The sequence below is a fragment of the Trematomus bernacchii genome, unplaced genomic scaffold (genome assembly GCF_902827165.1).
Source record: "Trematomus bernacchii unplaced genomic scaffold, fTreBer1.1, whole genome shotgun sequence".
Taxonomy (NCBI): domain Eukaryota; kingdom Metazoa; phylum Chordata; class Actinopteri; order Perciformes; family Nototheniidae; genus Trematomus; species Trematomus bernacchii.
In genome coordinates this window covers 6,079,425-6,097,406 of record NW_022987739.1, presented here as the reverse complement: position 1 = coordinate 6,097,406, position 17,982 = coordinate 6,079,425, and the positions used below count along the sequence as shown (strand labels likewise).

The 17,982-nt window shown below is 41.4% G+C and overlaps 1 protein-coding gene across 2 annotated transcripts in view; it reads right to left on the bottom strand.

Annotated features, from left to right (window-relative positions):
- ddr2a (discoidin domain receptor tyrosine kinase 2a) overlaps window positions 1-17,982 on the bottom strand; it is a 35,435-nt gene that overhangs the window by 15,595 nt on the left and 1,858 nt on the right. For both annotated transcript variants that reach the window (XM_034147347.1, XM_034147348.1), the window contains exon 2: window positions 3,805-3,918. In XM_034147347.1, the coding sequence (XP_034003238.1) occupies window positions 3,805-3,886 (82 nt within the window). In that variant the 5' untranslated portion in view covers window positions 3,887-3,918. The remainder of the gene's footprint in view (window positions 1-3,804; window positions 3,919-17,982) is intronic.

The following is a 17,982-nucleotide window of genomic DNA, read 5'->3' as shown; positions in this document are numbered from 1 at the left end:
GTACTGGTTTTGGTACTGTTTTCTAAATGATACCCAGCCTTAAATAAATGGTGTCATTATTCTATGGAAAATTGGAGTGCTTTGGTAGCTGAGTTGCCATAAAACCCAGGTTCAATTTTGGCCTTGGGATCTTTGTTGCATAGGCTCCCTCACTTTTTTCTCTACTCTGAAATGGGGGAAAGTAACCGAGAAAATAAAACAAAAAATCATAAAATTACAGTGAAACACACACAAACAATGCAACATCACTAGTTGGGGAAAACATTTAGCAATCGCCTTGGACATAATTGATGAAAATAGGAGTCATTATCAGATACTTTAACCACATCCTCGAGAGAGTCAGAGAGACGGCGTCATTATATGGAGCCGGATGTGTGACCGCTCTTCCAAATGTTGGTTTTCGCTGTGTTTATTTATCTACCCGACCCACTCAGAGGTGACCCCAGGGGTGAGCTATGGGGGCAGGCGAGTGTGTTGCTTTGGACACACACACACACACACACACACACACACACACACACACACACACACACACACACACACACACACACACACACACACACACACACACACACACACACACACACACACACACACACACACACACACACACACACACACACACACACACAGACACACACACACACAGACACACACACACACACACACACACACACACACCACCACGGGCAGCCTTCAGGTTTAACATTTAGCCACAGCGTCTAAAAATATCAACCCAGGAAAAAGGTGGAAAAATACCAGCCTTGTGTGGTGGAGAGAGGGAGAGAGAGGTGAGGGAGTGATAGACCAACTCTCTCTCTCACCTCTTGATTTTTACTGCACCCGAGGACTGAAAGGCAGGTCTGTTCTGCAGTGTTTGCTGTCCAACTGCTGGCTTCAAATACACATGCACGCACACACACACACACACACACACACACGTTGATGTTCACAACGGTCCGTCAAAGCCCGTTCTGGTGTCCTATTTATAAAAGTACTTCATAACATCAATTACACTATGGCAACCTGGTAGCAAAAAGTGGAAATATAAGTCTTTTGTGCCTCTGCTGTGACATGTTTACATGCAAAAGGTCTTTATTGTCCTCATACTGTCTGTGCTGCAGCACATCTTTTCACCCTGTGAGTGGTTTCACGATCCACCATTTTACTGTTTTGGTTTACTCTCTCCTTTCTCTCAAACCTAGCCCATACCTTTTTCAAATTATTAAAAAAATGCTTTATATTGAGTTTATGTGTTTGTGACACACATTTGTGGGATGTTATTATCTTAATCGAGGGGACTCCAATCCAGTTGGTGACATTAATATTATGTCCTTTCATAAAACCTCTCATACTACAGGATATTTCGGACAGATAATCTTTCAGACCATTCTTGAATCACGATTGTTTCAGAGTTGTTTCTAAACAAGCAGAAACTCTGGCGTTAAAATATGTATTAGTGACATGCTGAAACCTTAGTAGTAGCATGAGTTTCAAAAGTGTGACAAAACTAAAGTTAAAACAGTGACATGTGATTTTGATGAAAGTCCTAATCCTTTAATTTATTGACTCAATGTTTACTGTAAACATCGAGAGGAGAAAAGCCCACACAATAATAATACTGCTTGATTTGTGGCTGCTCTGCCATGGCCTCTGTTCCTCTGCTCATGTCCACACCTCCTCCCCCTCCACAGTGAAATAAAGTTCGCCCACTCACGAGTAAAATGGGAAAGACAGGGATGGTATAACTTCATTGCTGGGGAATTTTAAACAGGGGAAAGTTGGCACCACTCAACATCTCAGCTCTACTAAATTCAGCCATGAATATTTCCAGGCTGTGGAAAAATGACCCTCTTCTCAATGCAGCAGAACTAAAGCTTTCGACAGAATTATAGGTGGATGTATCCTGCTTCCATATATCAGAGCAGGTTGAGTTTCAAGCTTTTTGTGACCCTGGAGGTGATTTTTTTTTAAATATTCGCTGGTGGTTTTCGAGTGAGGAAATCCCTTGGTTCAGATAATGGATACAAAACTTTGTCTTGAATTCAGAACTTGTTGAACTTTGACAATGATCAGATTCACAAACAGAGCTTTCCATGACTTACAGTATGAGTGGTCAAATACTCGAAAACACACACACACTGGAGAGAAAGACAGAGCCTAAGTGAATGGACTTTCCTGCTGTCAGAATGTCTGGTATGCATTAGCCACAGACTCCAGTGGGATAGCTGGATCCACAGTATGCATGTGGATATATACACACACACACACACACACACACACACACACACACACACACACACAGTACACATACAGTACACATACACACACACACACACACACACACACACACACACACACACACACACACACACACACACACACACACACACACACACACACACACACACACACACACACACACACACACACACACACACACACACACACACACACACACACACACACACACACACACACACACACACACACACACACACACACACACACACACAGTTAAAAGAGAGACAAGTAAAGAAAGTCACTCCCACAAGGATCTAACACAGAAATACTTAAGTGTATTTGAGAATATGCCTCAGAAACTATCCACTGTTAAAAGTTTTTGCCGAGTTCAAAATGGTGCAAGATTCTGAGGAAAATGTTTCCAGCATCCAAAGTTGCATTCCCATCTGGTTAAATGGGACAGACATGTAGCTATTAATATATAGGCTTATGTGTAAGCAGACATATGCATGAAAGTAACCACAGCGTGCACACAGTGTTTTACTTGAAACTCTTTCTATAAACGCGCTCTATGATCTCTATCTCACTCACCCTCTCCATGTCTTTCCTCGCTTTTTTAAAACTCCATATAAAACTCTCCGCTCTCTTTTATTCTGTTAGCTTTGGCACAAAGAACAAATGTGTTTGTGTGTTGCAAAAACTGATTTGTGTGTTCATGTCTGTCTGTGCAGCTCACTCTGTGAAAATAAAAAATGATTTAGGGGACGTTCTGGAAAACAACTAATGTTTAACATCACTTTTTGTTTGTTTTGTTTTTGGTTTGAAAAATGTAATTTCTCTTCAGCACTGTTGACTGAGAAAACCCTCATGCTCTCATCAAGACCTCTTGCTTGTTTACACTTTCAAAAAGAAGTTGTGTTTAGAGGATAACAGTGAAGAATATGTCATAAGTTTGACTTTGTATGTACAAGTGGGGGTGGATTGAGGCGGGAGGATGTGGAAGTGATGGGAAGTTTTTTCCACTGTTATTTCTCTTTTTTTAAACATTGCTTGGCAGAGTTTGGTCAGTGTGACCTCTGTGTTGAACCTTTCTGACAAAACCATCATTAATTACCATTGAGCCCATCACATTTATTATCCTTTCAGCAATGAAGAAAGCTCAGCGTGATGACAGAAGCTTTGAGACTGAAGTCATAAACAGGGTTTTTACTGGCAAATATTTTCTGTCATTTCTACAATTTCAACTCTGTCTCTGCCCACCAAATGTTGCTACTCTATTTCCTTGTTAAAAATGAAATTGACATCACACAAACCACCCGTGCAGTGGAGGGAGAGCTGGAGAAAGGCGTGCATGCTGGGATCAAAGAGGCTAGGGGACCACATGGCTCCCACAAAGCAGCACTTATCCAAAAACTGAATCAGTCACAGTCTGGACTGGACACAAAACCAATTTTACAGTACTCACAAACTCTTAAATATGAGCTCATTGCAGCTGGAGACTTGAAGACAAACACCTAAATCGTAGCGCAGAGAAATATAAGATGCAGTTTCAGCACAGACCTGGGTTGACCTGTGATGTGACGGCTGCTAACAGGTAGAGGAGGATGAGGAGGAGGAAGTGGACGTCCCACAGGTGCTTCATCCCAAACACATGCACAGAGACAGGCCTACAATCTGAAAGACAAGATGGAAACAACAGGTTACAGACATGTGTGAAGAATGGTTTATTATCAAGTTTGACTGAAAGGCTAAAACAGTGAGAGATATCTCAGTTTGTTGGCAAGAGGAACACTTTATTTTCTCCTCACTCCTCTGTGTTCATGGGAACCACACATTTGTTTGCATATACAAGAGGAAAGTAGGAGTTTAATTGGAAGCACGCTTTTTTATTCCACACAATAAAAGGCACAGTAATTGCCACCAATCTGAATTTTCCATTTATTTAGTGCTTTATCACTCTATGAGAGACGGCCTATTAAATTCTAACAGTGGAGATATTTTAATAATAACCATACAAGAAAGAATAGTTCATATGTAATTAAAATGAAGCCTCATTATTTGACACATGACAAAGTAATTAAAGGAACAAATTATGAATAAATTAATTATGAATGAAGGAGAGAAAGAGAAGTAGAGACACTGAGTCACAGACATGACTTCAGCCGAAGGGACGCAGCGCCAACCAGCCGCCTCCAACAACCAAACTGACCACTTAGTCCAACAACACAGCAAAACATTTACTTTCACAAAAGTAGAGTTAAGAAAAAACCGAGTAAGAATGACCTGCATACACCCTAAGGAACATCTCATGTGTATAGTCACCAACATTATCAAAACAGCTTCCACTTAGTTTGCTTCACAAGAAGCCCTGTTATACTTTTTGGGGTTTTCCTTTCCTGTAGTGTGTTATATAGGTTTTTGTGCATATAAATGGTCGGCAAAGGCTAAAATCCCAAATCCCCCCCTGCCTGAAACGCTTCCATTGGACTCCTTTGTTTAATAACAGTACATAATGACATCACTATGTAAAGTTCGCGCTTCTATTGGCTAACGCTCCAAGGTGTGAGGCGCCGGGCGGGTGTGGGGATACTCACAAGCCCCCAGTTGGGTGCTTCTTTGTTGGAGTTTACCCCAGTGGACGAGAGGGTCGCCTCCCTACGCCTGTGGGTTATGGGGGGGAAAACTCTGACTGTTGTATGTGCTTATGCACCAAACATCAGTTCAGAGTATTCGGCCTTCTTGGAGACCCTGGAAAGAGTCCTGTATGGGGCTCCTGAAGGGGACTCTTTAATCTTGCTGGGAGACTTCAACGCACATGTGGGCAATGATGGAGACACTTGGAGGGGCGTGATTGGGAGGAACGGCCTCCCTGATCTGAACCGGAGTGGTGGTTTGTTACTGGACTTCTGTGCTAGTCATGGATTGGCCATAACAAACACCATGTTTGAACATAAGGATGCTCATAAGTGTACGTGGTACCAGAGCACCCTAGGCAGAAGGTCCATGATCGATTTCATCGGACCTGAGGCCGTATGTTTTGGACACTCGGGTAAAGAGAGGGGCGGAGTTGTCAACTGATCACCATCTGGTGGTGAGTTGGGTCGAGTGGCGGGGGAAGCCTCTGGACAGACCTGGTAAACCCAAACGTGTAGTGCGGGTGAACTGGGAATGTCTGGAGGAGGCCCAAGTTCAGGAGGCCTTCAACTCACACCTTCGGCGGAGCTTTTCGGGCATCCCTGTGGAGGCGGGGGACATTGAACCATAGTGGGCGGTGCTCAAAGCCTCTATTGCCGAAGCCGTGGCGGGGAGCTGTGGTCTCAAGGTCTTAGGTGCCTCAAGGGGCGGTAACCCTCAAACTTCCTGGTGGACACCAGTGGTCAGGGAAGCCGTCCGACTGAAGAAGGAGGCCTTCAGGGATATGTTATCCCGGGGGAATCCCGAGGCAGTTGCAAGGAACCGACAGGCCCGAAGGGCAGCAGCCTCAGCCGTGGCCGAGGCAAAGCAGCGGGTGTGGGAGAAGTTCGGAGAAGCCATGGAAAAGGACTTTCGGGTGGCACCAAAGTTGTTCTGGAAAACTGTCCGACACCTCAGGAGGGGGAAGCAGGGAACTATCCAAGCTGTGTACAGTAAGGATGGGACGCTGTTGACCTCAACTGATGGAGTGTTAGGGCGTTGGAAGGAACACTTTGAGGAACTCCTGAACCCGACAACTCCGCCCTCTATGGTAGAGGCAGAGCTGGAGTATGACGGGGGATCAACACCAATCTCCCGGGGGGAGGTCACTGAGGTAGTCAAGCAACTCCACAGTGGCAAAGCCCCGGGGGTGGATGAGATCCGCCCAGAAATGCTGAAGGCTCTGGGTGTTGAGGGACTGTCATGGTTGACACGTCTCATCAACGTTGGAAGTCGGAAACAGTACCGAAGGAGTGGCAGACCGGGGTGGTGGTTCCCCTTTTCAAAAAGGGGGATCAGAGGGTGTGTGCCAATTATAGAGGCTTCACACTACTCAGCCTCCCCGGGAAAGTTTACTCTAAGGTACTCGAAAGGAGGGTCAGGCCGATTGTCGAACCACAGATTGAGGAGGAACAATGCGGATTCCGTCCTGGTCGTGGAACGACGGATCAGCTTTTTACTCTCGCAAGGATCCTGGAGGGGGCCTGGGAGTACGCTTATCCAGTCTACATGTGTTTTGTATATTTGGAGAAGGCGTATGACCGGGTTCCCAGGGAGCTACTGTGGGAGGTGCTGCAGGAGTATGGGGTGAGGGGGTCTCTACTCAGGGCCATCCAATCTCTGTACTCCCAAAGCGAGAGCTGTGTCCGTGTCCTCGGCAGTAAGTCGGACCCATTTCCGGTGAGGGTTGGCCTCCGCCAGGGCTGCGCTTTGTCACCAATCCTGTTTGTAATATACATGGATAGGATTTCGAGGTGTAGTCGGGGGGGGAGGGGGTCTGCAGTTTGGTGGATTAAGGATTGCACCACTGCTTTTTGCAGATGATGTGGTTCTAATGGCTTCATCGGTCTGCGACCTTCAGCACTCACTGGATCGGTTCGCAACCGAGTGTGAAGCGGCTGGGATGAGGATCAGCACCTCCAAATCTGAGGCCATGGTTCTCAGCAGGAAACCGATGGACTGTCCACTCCAAGTAGGGAATGAGTCCTTACCCCAAGTGAAGGAGTTCAAGTATCTCGGGGTCTTGTTCTCGAGTGAGGGTACAATGGAGCGTGAGATGGGCCGGAGAATCGGAGCAGCGGGAGCGGCATTGCAGTCGCTTTACCGCAACGTTGTAACGAAAAGGGAGCTGAGCCAGAAGGCAAAGCTCTCCGTCTACCGGGCCATTTTCGTTCCTACCCTCACCTATGGTCATGAAGGATGGGTCATGACCGAAAGAACGAGATTGCGGATACAAGCGGCCGAGATGGGTTTTCTCCGCAGGGTGGCGGGTGTCTCCCTTAGGGATAAGGTGAGAAGTTCAGTCACCCGGGAGGGACTCGGAGTTGAACCGCTCCTCCTTCGCGTCGAAAGGAGCCAGTTGAGGTGGTTCGGGCACCTAGTAAGGATGCCACCTGGGCGCCTCCCTAGGGAGGTGTTCCAGGCACGTCCAGCTGGGAGGAGACCGAGGGGTAGACCTAGGACCAGGTGGAGGGATTCTATCTCTTCGCTGGCCTGGGAGCGCCTTGGGATCCCCCAGTCAGAGCTGGTTGATGTGGCCAGGGAAAGGAACGTTTGGGGCTCTCTGCTGGAACTTCTACCTCCGCGACCCGACCACGGATAAGCGGGAGAAGATGGATGGATGGATGGAAGGCTAAGGGGAGGGTCATCTGTAAGCGGTTGACCAATCAAAACAGAGCCTGCCAGCTAACCAATCAGAGCAGACTGGGCTCTGGTTTCAGACAGAGGGTGAAAAGAGGTGCTGCAGCACAGGCAGTATGAGACAAAATAAAGAGCTTTTTGAACATTAAAGCATGGAGACATGTCAGAGTAGAGACACTAAATACGAATATGAACCTGAAAAAGAGCCTAATATGTCCTCTTTAAACACCTCAGTGTTGCTCTCTGACTGTGACAGAGTTTACTACTTGCAGAAACCAGCAGGGGCCCATTTACTGCTGCTCAAAGTCTCTGTTATATACGTTTTATTGTTTACACCAGGTTAATTGTGTCTTATGTAACACATCTGTTCAGCAACTGAGACACTTTTGTGTTAGTATAAAGATATCTAGAGGTTTTCCAATTGCTTGCAGGTTTTTTTTGTCCACTATCTAATGGTTTTGTATCCTGTGCTACAACTCCTATGTAAATACTACAAAGCAGGGTTATCTAAAGCCAATTAAACATGACAAAAAACAAAACTACCAGGGTACTGTGGGAATGTTCACACAGAGACATCAATGTCTGTGTGTATCAGACGTATCCTGGTCTTCGTCACCACCCAAAAACAACATTTTCCTGACGTTTCCCTGTTGAAATAACACAAGGATCAGCAGCCGGGAGTAACACTACAGGCCTTCATTCAAATACTGTCCAATCCGCTGTCAGTGACTGAGCAGTATTATAATACATAATTATTCCTCTAAAATCATCTTTGTTTTTCTCTTATTGCTTGTAACATAACATGGGTTATCTATCTATTTGTTTGCTAACTCTTCTGTTAACCTCTGTGAAGATATGACATATATGAAGTGCAGGTTTACACATGCTGAATTCTGCCCCTTGGAAACAAATCCAGACTTGTTGTTTTTGAGCTCATGTCAAAATGTTCTCTATTTATGACCAGCTGGCTGGATTTGATAAAGATACCTGATATTTCCAAACAATTTCCTCAGCTTTCCACATCGTCTGGCTGCAGTGATTGGGCATGTGCATTTGGAAATATGATTTATTTTTATATTTATGGTTTATGTTTTTTCCAAGTATAGGGCCTGTGGACAAAAATGCATTCTCCAAAGTCATTTGATTTCAGAGCCAAATGCTTTGCCTTAAAAGTAATCCTGTAAAAACAACCCTAAACTAATGTCGTGCGGCCAGACTTGATGGTCCACCCACTGAATTTTGTGACACAAATTAAGGTCTGACTTGCCTCTTTCATTGTGCCCTCAACACATAATCTCATTGCTTTTTTTACTTCCATTTCCTGCTGCTTCAGATTACAGCCACTTCCCACTGAGACGCCTTTACTAAGCTTAACTCCTCTCAGCTTTTCATGGCTAATGAAACACAAACACCTGATGGCTTGTGTGCATTAAGAAGTAAAACATGTGTTTACCATGTGCTGAAGAAAAATGTATGTAAAGGCTGCTTGTGCTGTTTCGTGGAAGAAGACTGACCTTTGGTTCAACGTTTGGAGACTCTCACAGGACCATAATGGCGTGTTTGCATGTTTTAGCCCATTTACTGCAAACCACTCAACATTTCAAAACAGTGATCACCATTTGCTAAAGCACGCTCGATGTAGCTCAGTCTCTCCGTCTTCCAAAATAGATTATATCCAAAACTATTATCATGAAATATAGCATCAACATCCATTGTTCCCAGAGGATGAATTATCATATTTTTCACCAACAGGTTGAAATTCTCCCACACTGTCTCTAGACCATGACAAAATCAAAGCAATGTATCTAAAAGTAATAATAAAACTCCTAAAAGCTTCAGCTGCATTTTGAGATGATTAAAATAGTGTATGTAAGTTGCTTTGGATAAAAGACATACATGTATGTTTGTATCCTCAGAGTTAAAGCTGCATATATGAGATTAAAGTCATTGTTTATACTGTTGTACTTTGAGAATTTGTTTAGTTGAGTGTACAGTAAGTTTAACATCAGAAACTGTCTAAATGGTCATGGCTTAGTGATTATTAAAATATGGAAAATGTATTTCCTGTCCATCAGTTGTATCGCACCTCCTTTGGATCCAGCTGTGTTCTCAATACCTGTGTGAAGTAAACAGCTGTTATTCCGCCACACTAGCCTCTGCTATAGTCAAATCAGTTTTAGCAGGACTAAAGTAACAGACACAGGTTCACAGCTCTGGAAACTTCTCTCAGAGGAAAAACATATTCATGTCGTATCTCGGTTTTCCGAAAGTGTCTACTCCAGGAATTATCCTTTTTCGCATTCAGAGATATTTAGTACTTTTTAGGAAAAACTGCTTATAAAAGCATTTTCATCATCTGAAGGATGGAAATTCAACTTTCTATTCATTAATCTCGAAAATGTCCAAAGCAATGTATTTGATATGCTTTTCCTTTCCTCAAAATGTTGTTTTTTCCCACAGAAACCCTCCAAATGTGACCTTTTACTGACACGTATAGTGCAACTTAATGTGTGAAAATAGGACATTGCTCTTTCAAATGTATTTAGACGCCTACACCTTGCAGTAACACAGATTTTACTGAACTGAAACCATGGGAAGTAACAGTAAAAAAAGGGAGAGATGGGGGGATTTGAGACGGAGGACCAGCTGCACAAACCCTTCAGAGGGGAAATTATTCTCAGAGCTCCTGAGAGAAAAAGTAGGAAAAAGCAGGAGATGCAGAAACCTTCCCCACCTGTATGTCAGAGCAGAGAGAGATACGGTTGTCTTTCAGCACCCAGAGGCACACACTGTGGGAATGAGGCTGAAGTAAGGCTAGTTCCTTTTCTAGAAAAATAAATCATTCCATATTCATTATGCCTGGTGTTTTACTGCTGATCATTCAGCAACGACCAGCAGACATGAACAGTTTTGGGTTGGATTTCACTTTTCTGAATGCTCTCTTTTGTAACCATTGAGACCAGATAAACTAGGTTCACCTACTTCTGGAGGAGTTTACAAAAGGCTGCTAACAAACCATTCACTTCAGACACTCTGACACAAACAGAGAAGAGATGTGGGGGAAAGGCTGAGAAGGAGAGATGTGTCTGCCTACCACTTAGTTCCTTTGTGCTTCATAGCTAAAGTTAGCATGCTCACATGCTAAGCTAGATGGTAAGCAAACATTATACCTGCTAAACATCAGTATGTTATCATCCTCAATGTTAGCATGCATTGTAGGCTTTAAGCTCAAAGTATCTAAGTGGCTCGATAGGCCTACTAAACTGTTATTCCATTATGTTTATTTATTGTGTTCCTCTCTGTTCTACTATCATGTGTTAATGATCATGTAAAGCACTTTGAATTGCCTCTGCGTCTGAAATGTGCTATATAAATAAACGTACCTTACCTTACCTTACCTTACTCTCTTTCCCCGATTTTTTTTTAGCATTGTATTGCATTTGTATCTAAACATTGTCACATTTTGGTCAACAAATCACATGACCTCTATATGTAAATGTGACAAAGTGACCTTTTCGGAGAACATATAGCCTCAGACAGAGCCGTCTTTTTCTAAATTCATCCTGACGTGAAAAAAGTCAAAAGCGACTCTCATTGCAGATCTTTCAGACAGCTAGCCTTCATGAAAGCCTACACCAAAACGCAGCTCACTCCAGGGTCACATTTATCAAAACAAACCACAGTCAGGTCCACTGACATCTAGAAAAGCTTTCAGAAAAGGAACCAAAAATAAACTTGGGCTGAAAGTGTGTTAGGAAATCATAACAGGGTAACTTAAAGTAGAGAAGCATGTTTGACACATTTCAAAGATACTAGGGACATTTTCTTTATGAATCTTAAATCACAGTGTTAGACACATGAGAGAAGATCCAAACCTTTAGAAACAAAGTGAGAAGATGCAGAGAAGAACAAGAAAAAAAAGTATTTGTGTATTTCTTTCATATAACTTCAGTTTATCTGGGGACGTAGGCTTAAAATAATGCAAACTGCATGTGTACATTACATGGTGCAATCTATTTGAGTAAACTAGTATACATATTAAAGTTAGACCTACTTTTCTATATCTTCAAATCTTTCCATTACTATATTATATAGCATGACAGCCGTTTACAGCACTGTTACTTTCTCCCAGAGGATCACGTGTGAAAACAAAACCATATGTGGTAAATGATACCATATGTGGTGGCAAACGACTGTATATACTGTACCAGTGGGAGTTATGGCATGACATTTCCCATTAAACACAATATCTAACATGTCAGTTACTCACTTTGGGACTGATATACTGTATGAGTTTAGATTTAGCATAGATATGTTAAAGTGCTTATAATCAGAACAATACTGACTCGACAGACATTAAAAACACTCTTTGACTGGACTTTTGTGTGAATATAGGTTATTATTAACCACCAAATGTTAATAGGAGCAAGCACAGTTGATTATGTCAACTTTGAGTAGAATGTTCCAGAATAGACGATTGACTTGAACGTCTACTTCTGGAGGAAAAATAGTCTGCACCCCATAAATATCAGCTCCCTCTCTGCTCGTTCAGGAAGTGGTGAAGGTCAGACACTCCCCTCAGAAACCCCCAGAGCTCACACACACAGAGATACAGGTACTGTAGTGTCGGGACAAATTACAATATATTTTAGATTCACCCATTAGACCACATATTAGTATTTGCTCAAGTACTGTTTCGGCATATTAGTACTTTACTTGAGTATCTTCATTTTATGCTACACATACCTTTACCCCACCTAGTATATTGTAATTTACTTTACTGCATTAATAAAACACAACTGAAAACACATGATATGCTTTTATGATATACAGAAATGCAGTTCTGTAATCGATAAAAAATGGGCACAACTTTGACAATGTTCAACATCAAAATGATATGACACGTACGTAGTTGATGATAATAAAAAAAAGTGCCATTTTGCATGTACTGAATACTTTTTACTTTTCATACTTGAAATACCGTTATAGCTTATAAAACTTCTGTACTTGTGCAACATTTTCAATTAATGGAGTATTTCTAAATAATAGTATTTCTAATTTTACTAAATAAAAGATCTGAGCACTTATTCCACCCTTCTTAGAGGAAAGGCCATAACTAAGAAAAACTGAACGCTCCAAAGACTGTCTGAAAGGAGGAAGGCCCAAAGGTCCAAAGTTACTAATAACCAGAGATGGAAGAAGTACTTAATGAAATACTGAATTATAAGTAGAAATACTACAGTGTAAAAATACTCAGTTACAAGTAAAAATAAGTTTTACTTAAGTAAAAGAAAAAAGTACTAGCAACAAAATAAACTTTAAGTTCCAAAAGTAGAAGCGTTTTGCAGATTTAAGCACCGTATATTTTTTATTATTGTTACATCACAATTACAACTATTGATGCAATAATGTGTTCAAATAAAATAATTTATGATAATGTATTTATATTTTGTATTGATAATCTAAATCAGCAATGTAACTAGTAATGAAATCTGTAAAATACATGTAGTGGAGCAAAAGGTTAAAAGTAGCAATTTCTTTTTAATTCATAATCACAAAGCTCAAACACAGGTCATCATTTCTGTTAAACTCTATGACTTCAAATGTAATTACAATTATTTCACACAGTTCAAATAACAATGTGACAAGATGATATGCAAGTTCAACATCTTGTGATCAAATTAGAAGCCTGTAGCAAAATCTTAGATTCTTGCTTTTTAATCTACCCACAACTCATGTACTTTACATGTAATAACAATCAGTCTGTTTTGTCACAGCTGCATTTATTGTCAAGACATTCTCCTTTCCATCATTGCAGCTGTGACAAACAGTTTTAAAGAAAATGTAGGTTTTTACCTCGACCAGAATCTATGATAGCACAGGTGAGCTTTGAGCTAAATACAATCCATATGACAAAATAATACATATAATGTGAAAATATATATAAAGCTGGAGCCATAAATATATTGCGTGGGGCTTTAAGGCGTCAGGCGGTAAAGACCCATACAGATTTACCACAACATCCCCGGTTCAGTGGCACATGGGGAAGTTAGAGGCCCAAATATGACTAGAAAAATGTTATTTTCCCTGTTACATTTTCAATAAATTATGGCAAATATTCTGCTTGGTAAATGAGAAGCAAAAGAAAAGGCGGTTCTTTTTTGCACAAAGTTAAAATAATATCAACAACTATTCCTACTCAAATGTACTTCCTCCAGACATCATGCCCCGGCCTCATGGCTATACAGTAAACTGCATATACAGTATATGCTGTATATAAGGGTGTGTGTGTGTGTGTGTTTATGTGCACTGTTGGTGCTGGGCCCGATTGCCATACAGTGTGGGCACCGTAACCATCTATAACCATGTGTTTTCTATTAAATCCCCTTGATTCTCCCTGAAGGCTGTAACATAGCATCACAGATATTTTATTTTTATGGGACTGAGTGAACTCCAAATCACATTACCCAATCAGACCCAGGTGGAGCCATGTAAAAACACAGCAGTAAAATCTGAGAACACACACACACACACACACACACACACACACACACACACACACACACACACACACACACACACACACACACACACACACACACACACACACACACACACACACACACACACACACACACACACACACACACACACACACACACACACACACACACACACACACACACACACACACACACACACACACACACACACACACACACACACACACACACACACACACACACACACACTGAAATGTGCTTGACTGGAAGAGAAAACAACCCTCTATTGTCTGGAGAAGATGTGACACCTGTGGAGAAGTGTTCCAGTCCACATGCTTAATTTTAGAATATCTTACACCACATATGCACTGTAATGATATACAGAGCAGAGTGTTTCTCCATGATAGAGAGTGGATTTAAAACAAGACTGCTGCGTAAGCAATAGTTTTACAGTAACATGAAGCTACTTCTGGGGCTGCACTCAAATCCATCTGGTGACTCTTGTGATGAAGCAGAGGTGAAGGTTTGAGGTTTGTCTTTAACACTAACGGCTCTTGTTGAGGTTCTGCAGCAGGTCAGAGCACACCTGCTGAAGCTCCTCACTGATGGTGCCTTCAGGGACCTATAATTAAAGGTGTGGAAGTGCTCTTAAAAGCCAACCAGCTGATGCTTAATGTCCCACGAGGGAGACAGAAAGTGAGAAAGTGCAAGAGATGCTGTATTTAATCTACCTGCAAAATCTGACAAATATTTGAGACTCAAACAGTTCTTTGTGAATATATTGTGCAATGACAAGGGTTATGTTTTGTTATGTAAGGAGAGACGCATTCAAATCTTCAACTCCATTTTGATTGAATATCCAGTCCCGAAACTTTACAGCTACACTGTCAGATTGGAAAAAACACTTGTCGACGCCAATATTTTTTCCTTTTTCCATTTCCCTCCGTTAAAGCAGCAGTCCATCCCCTGCACACTGCTGAAATCTAGAGCATGTGTGCATTCAGCGAGAAGAGCCTTCTTTAATTTCAACAGAGAAAGTTCACCTGTATTCCTAAACTAAGCATATAATGACTTAATAAATACCAGCAGTATGCATTTACCACCTTATAATCTAAGTGAAGGAGCTTTACCTTTACGGATTTTAGCCGTATAACACCATTTACATGCACAACAACCTATATAACAAACTACAGGAAAGGGAACCCCGCAAAAAGCCTAATAGTGCCTCTTTAAGGACATATTCTATACCGTTCTGTTCTGCTATATTCTGCAGTTAAAAAGTATTGTCAGTTCAATGGGTTTAAAGTTTGCGAAGTATGTGTCTTACTGTTAGAGCTGTTCAAGGTGAAGTCATTTGATAGTATTTTTTATTCTTTAGTCTAGTGCTTTAAAGTAAGGGTAAGGCCCCTCAAAAGGATCAAACATATACATCTCAAAGTTCTTGGAGAGATAGAATAAAGACACAAAAATGTGCTGCTAAATACTCTTGTGTTAAGATTTTAGACTTTTCTCTGACCTTTTGTGTTTTAATTGATTTTATACAAGTTTAATACCGCTTTGGTGGAACACCTTATTGTATGAAATGGGACATAGGGCCCAAGCCAGTCATTGCTTTTTTTCCATTCAAGTCACAAGCAAAAAATAATGTAAAAATGCATTTAGTTTCTTAATGGTCCAAGCTTATCATGTGTTTTCATTGTCAATCGGAAAAGTCTTAAAAGTTAATTGTAACTATAGATGTAAAATAAATGTGGAAAAGTCCAAACTACAATAGTTCCCTGTAAACTATAGTGAAAGTATCTAAAAAAAGTACTTCAGTAAAGTACTTAAATTAATACTCTGTTTACACAACTGACAACACATAAATCCACTCCCTACACATTCACTTAACAACTACAGAGCATATAGTAACAATCCTATAGAAACTGATGATGTCCGTTTTGTGATACGTCAGCAGTGACAACTCATCCGCTGCCCGGCTGTAGTTTGCACACAGTGGCAGCCTGCAGCACGTCATGAGGTCTTTTTGATGTTAGAATATATGACCTCAGATCTTCCCTGACAGCCTCTAATCAGTGAAGACATGAGGAACGGAGAGACAGCGAGGTGGAGAGACAAACAGACAAACAAAAAGAGAGTGCTTCTTGTAAACAGGAGAATGAGGAATGACTGAGGACACGTGTGCAAACACAGAGCAGGCACTGTGTGTTAATGTGCACTGGTGCAATGTGATGAAATACATTCACTAAAGTACTGTATTTAAGTACAATTTTGAGGTACTTGGAATGTTTCCATTTGAGGCAACTTCAAACTTCTACTTTACTACATCTTGGATACTTCTTACTGCGCTACCTTTATTTCATTTAGTTACTAGATACTTTGTTTATAAAATGTAACAACAGTGAAGTGATGCTTACACATTACTGCATCTAATCCAGTAATATAATATACATTATTCTGAAATGGGCCGTTTTGCATGATAAGTACTTTTACTTTGGTATATTTTATGCAAATTCGATGTACTTTTACTTTAGTAAGATTTTGCAAGCAGTATGTTCACTTGTAACAGAGTATTTTCGTCATTGTTTTTCACAGTAGTTGAATGTGCATCTATATCTAACTCCTCTACATTTTCTCTACATCCATCTTTACAGTCTGTGTGAAATCAGCACCCTCTTAATACCTGATTAATTGACCCAAAATGGAAAAGATTATAGTAGAAACTTCATTTTTGTCATATTTCCTGTCACTGGAGCTACACCAACATCTCATCTGGACCCAGACCTCAAGTCAGAGACAAACAAGTAATTGAAGCTCAGAAATAAGAGGGAAAGAGTGCAGTCTGCTTCGAGTAACCTAATCCCCCTCAAATGGTAGTGATGAGTGGGGTTTCTGCTTTGGGCAGGGTCGAAGTTCAAGCACGTGTGGGAAACAAAGTCAACAGCATTTAAGGGATGATGTTCCCTGAAATGCTGCTATTTATACCAAATTACAGCATGCACCTCAGCTAGCGAGTGCACAGCTGGTTTTCTCTTGCCAGAGGCATTGATTTGAAGACTCTTCCAATCAAACAACGTCTGCCTTGAGTTACAGCCGAGCTAAGTAAGCACTGGGTGCCTCCAGCGCAGTGTTTTCAATGTGGGGTTGAAATTACAGACTTTGCTGTGGTGTGTGATTAGGGTCTGGATGTGAGGATGTCAGTCAGCCTACAAACATTGGAGGGAAGAGTGGCTAATTGACATGACATGTCAGGAAGAGGCAGTGATAACACACGTAATGTTCTTCTTTTATACTATTTGATCTGAAGCTGAGTGTGTGGAGCCTTTAAGTGTGTATGCATCACATTTCAAATTACAGCCAGATAATGGAGTGATTGTGTGGGCTTAAATCTCCCTTAAATGTTGTCTCTCTCTCTGTTTTCCATCTGTCTGGACAAATAAAAACACTGAATGTCGGTTCATTATCCACTCCCCTCTGAAATCAACCACAGGCATTTCATATATTTTCCTGTCATAAGCAATAAGCCCTTCTTTCCGCTTGGACAATGAGCTTATTTACCCCGATAAAGATGGTTTCCTACTTACATCCAGCCAAAAGAGCACACAACAAAAAGGTCATCAAATAAAAAATCCACGCCCGAATACTCTTATAGTGGCATAAATCATCTGTGGTGGTCAGTGCGTCCCCAAACTTAATTTGTGGTCAAGTTTTGTAATTTCACTTTTTGTTTCCTCAGCTTGCTTTGTCTTGTTGTGCTTTTATTATTTCTTTGTTCCCTAGGATACCACCAGGACAAAGAAAGACGCCTGGCTTCAGAGAGGAAAACTGATAGAGGAAGAAAAGTCGCAAAGTGAGAAAAAAGAAGCTCGGCTCTCATTAAAATCAAAATGTATAATGATATTGTAGATTTTTGTCTGGATAC